The sequence below is a fragment of the Amblyomma mixtum genome, chromosome 4 (genome assembly GCF_055824585.1).
Source record: "Amblyomma mixtum isolate Tamu chromosome 4, ASM5582458v1, whole genome shotgun sequence".
Lineage (NCBI taxonomy): Eukaryota > Metazoa > Arthropoda > Arachnida > Ixodida > Ixodidae > Amblyomma > Amblyomma mixtum.
This window is the reverse complement of record NC_143015.1, coordinates 133,121,461-133,125,197: the sequence shown is the minus strand read 5'-3', so window position 1 is coordinate 133,125,197 and position 3,737 is coordinate 133,121,461. Positions and strand designations below refer to the sequence as shown.

Below are 3,737 nucleotides of genomic sequence, written 5' to 3'. Positions count from 1 at the left end.
CACTCGGCTGACTACCAGGCTTCTGACCAACTTGAGTGTGTCCTCCTCTCGCATGCCATGACGTCTGTGTGAGATGCGCGTGATCATGCGGGCCACTTGTAGAGTGGATGCTTTGAGTAGGGCGAGAGTGTGAGTGCAGCGTTGGTTTGACTGTATCCACACCCCCAAGATTCTGATGAGTGTTTTTTCCGGTATCGACTTCCCCTCGAGGTAGACGTTCAACTAGAGCCCGTTTAGTGGGCGTCTCGCCTGCTGCGCATCTTTCGGCCCTGGCGCGAACGAGCGCTCCTCGATATCGATCTTCATCTAGTAACTCAATTTTCTTTTTCAGTTTTCTGATATCGTCATTATAGACCCCTGGCTCTTTGCACTCGTGCGCTATTAACTGATTTAGTGTCGCCCTTAAACAAGCTTCTTCTCGCTTTTCGTCATGTCGAATACAACTGCCTCTTTCTATAGCTTTCATCTTAATTTCTTGTTTGCACCATTCCCACTGCTCTCCAATGGTGGTGCAAGGCCGTAGTTCTATCTCTTTAAGCTTCCCTACAATTATGTCAACTAAAGCTTCATCTTCTAAGAGTTTGGTGTTTAGCTTCCACAGTCCCCACACAATTTTTTTCTTTCGGTTTCTAGGGCCGATTGTACATTTCACAAGACAGTGATCGGAAAAAGACACTGGCATAACGACATAATTTTTGCATTTCGGAATCGCATCCAACGATAAATAAATACGGTCGAGCCGGGCATGACTAGAACCTTGGAAATGCGTGTATTTCACGCTGCGCGCTCCCTCCAAACACTCCGCTACATCATGTAGAGCAAATTCGCCAACTAGCTGCGACAAAACATCCGTGCTTGCGTCTCTAAAGGCGCGGCTACTTGTCTTATCTCGAGCACTTAAGACACAATTGAAATCGCCCATAACGACGAGTTGTCGCCCACTATTTAGATATCGCTGGATGCTCACGAAAAAATTTAACCTTTCATCAGCCGCATTCGGTGCATAAACACAAAGAACGCGCCATTCGCTGTTATGAAAAACGAAGTCACAAACAATAAAGCGACCTTGCATACATGAAATCACTTCTTGCACTGTCAGTCCTGGCAACTTCTTAACGAACAGAAGGCACCCGGCCGATGTGCCAACCTCGTGACTAACAGCCACATCGTACCTCGACGTGAAACGCTGCACCATGCTCCCCGTGTCCTCTTCCCCTTCTATTTTGGTTTCCTGAACCGCCAACACGTCCACGTCCTGGTCCGTTAAAATACGGTATACTTGACTTTGCTTTCTTTTCGATGCAAACCCACGGACGTTAAGCGTTGCTACGCTCAGTGACTGTTGCATCGCCATTTTCGTACTTTAGAAGGACGCAGGGAGCATGGTGCTTACCTTTCGCGCCTAGCACGTCGCTAGACGCTTCCAGAAGTCCCGCCGCCATCGTAATTATCGGGTTGGACGTGCTGCGAGAGCGGGTTTTCGGCTGCCCTCCGGCCCGTCGCGACGTTAGGTTGCGGTCTGAAGGAAGGTCGTCGTCCCTGCACAGTTTTCGCTGGTGGTTCCTCGGCGTTGCCAGGGGGCTGCTTATCCGCTCTGTCACCGGCGTCGGCGTGCGGGCGCTTCGGCGCACTGCCAGCGCTCGTTGACCGGCCGCCGTTTTCCGCATTCGTGTTCTCAGCCGCCGATGTTTCCGGAGCACTTGTCCCTTGAAGGGGCGCTTCCTCGCTCACAGGCGCCTCCGAAACAACGGATGGCAGTGCCTGTGTCTTGTTCACGCCCTCGCCCGCCTCCTTTTCCGTGGTCGTCGGAGTTGTCACGGTGGGGGCTATCGCAGAGCTTTCGACACCATCGGTCCCTTTTGCTGCCTCCTCAGCCTCGACGACGTCCATAATGTCTTCCGGTGTCTCCTCTCTGAGCGCTGGCACAGTTGCGGCAGCGTATGTGCGGACACACCCATCTTCCGAATGTCCGAAACGTCGGCAGCGTGAGCAGCGAGGTACAGGTGCGGCCAGAATAATACGGAGCACGCGAAAGGCGGCCAAGCTAGCAGAAACAGCATCTAAGCGCCACCTATCAGCACAACAAAGACAACCCTGGCTCTCCGCGCGCAGCGAGAGTGCCTGCCGCCGAGCTCCCCTCTTTTCTGCAACCCTGCCGTTATCACTGTTCGAAAGATGCTGAACTGGTTCGGGCAATACCGCCAGGTGCTGCCTTCATGCAGGCGTGCTCACTTCAGCCTCGCTGTCGCGCGCCGTCGACTAAAGTGCAAAGCGGTGGCCGCGTGGACTGAAGGGCCGAGATAACACGTAGTGCCAAAACGTCCGTCTTGCGCCCGTTTACAGCGCGCGCCGCTCCTCGATGTGAGAAACGGGGCAACGAAGCGCATGGCGCTGCCAGCAGAGTATCAGGTGATCATAGAGCAAGGGATTCCATGCTATATGCTATGATTTTGATAGGCCAGCGGTAAAAGTGGGTCCGTGCTACCGGCGCCATCTCGCCGCGTCCAAATTAAGATAGTTCCTGTCGCCACTGCTAGGCAGCGCGCATAAGCACGTTTCCGCTGCTCCGCGACCCTTCCTGTGCTCCGTATTATTCTGGCCGCACCTGTACCTTGCACTCACGTCGGACATGTCCGCTGCCCTGACAACGCAGGCACTGCATGGGCCGCCCAGGCACGACCACAAGGGCCACCTCACCGGCGACTCGTATCTGGTGGGGGAGGTCGTCCGCCTTCATTCCAGGCTTCAGCTTGAGCAGAACTATCCTTGTGGTGGAGCCCTTTTCTTTCACACCTTGCACACGCCAACGCTCACGGGTTACCTCTGTGACGTTCCCGAAGGCCGCAAACGCAGTCCGGATATCTTCGTCGGCTACGCCGTGCAGCATCCAGTGTAGCCGCAGTTTCAGCACCTGGTCCTCGGGGTCGAATATAAGACACCGGCGTCCTTTAACTGTAAGCTCCTTGAAAGCCGCCAATCGCTTTGTTGCTTCAGCGCTGTTGAGGGTCACCGCCCAAACATGGTTGATTTGGTACGCCCCCAACGCCACTACGTCGGGGAGCGCACCCGCTTGGGCGAGGGCGTCACGAAAATCTTCGACCTTGTAAGGCAACGCTCGCACGTCGCCGTGCAAAAACACGGTGTTGAGAACAACACGTCCTGTTGGCAGGTTCGGCAAAATAATCTCGTAATCCTTATCGGCTTCCATGTCGGACCTGTTTCCGCGGCCAGCAAGGGCCGCTATCGCCGCTCCACCGGAGCTCATGATTCTGCGACCGTTCACTGGCATGGCCAGAAACAGAATGCGACTACGCCACGACTGCGGTGAGTGCTTCGTCCTATACCTCAGCCCTTGCACTTTGATGGCATCGACGAGATAAACATTTTCGTTGTTATTTTCCTTTTCCTTAGATAAGCGTCATCCACTTCTCGCTAGTCATCATTACGAGTCACAACTCTGTCTAGCCCGTCCGCGATAAAACACTGCCACTGGTTGCAAGCACACTGCCGCCTGCACTGAATACTCGTGCCACTTTTTTTTCGCTTTTATTTGGTACTGAAGCTACTCAAGCTTCCTATATTCATCCAGTGTATTTAAAATATTATTCTCTTCGCTAATCTACTGACCTCGTAAAGAAAAATCCTGCCTGCTACCCTAGTTGCGAAATCACGGTTGACGCAAAGTGCTGCTGCATAGCGACAGTCATGGGAAAGCCTGGAAACCTTGCAAACGGGGA

General features: G+C 53.6%; 1 protein-coding gene across 1 annotated transcript; it reads right to left on the bottom strand.

The window, feature by feature from the left end:
- Positions 1 to 217: 217 nt before the first annotated feature.
- LOC149348276 (uncharacterized) lies at positions 218 to 3,289 on the bottom strand. Its single transcript, XM_089541713.1, has 2 exons — positions 2,612 to 3,289; positions 218 to 2,001 (listed from the first exon to the last, which is right to left on the bottom strand). The coding sequence occupies exons 1-2, from the start codon at positions 3,287 to 3,289 to the stop codon at positions 1,414 to 1,416; spliced, it is 1,266 nt and encodes a 421-aa protein (XP_089397839.1). The 3' UTR covers positions 218 to 1,413.
- Positions 3,290 to 3,737: the final 448 nt, after the last annotated feature.

Bases quoted from the DNA above. Each gene is read 5' to 3' on its own strand.
- LOC149348276 (XM_089541713.1), bottom strand. From the start codon at position 3,289: ATGCCAGTGAACGGTCGCAGAATCATGAGCTCCGGTGGAGCGGCGATA. The intron at 2,002-2,611 runs GTACAGGTGCGG...CTGGCCGCACCT, and splicing joins ATGTCCGACGTGAGTGCAAG to GTACCTCGCTGCTCACGCTG.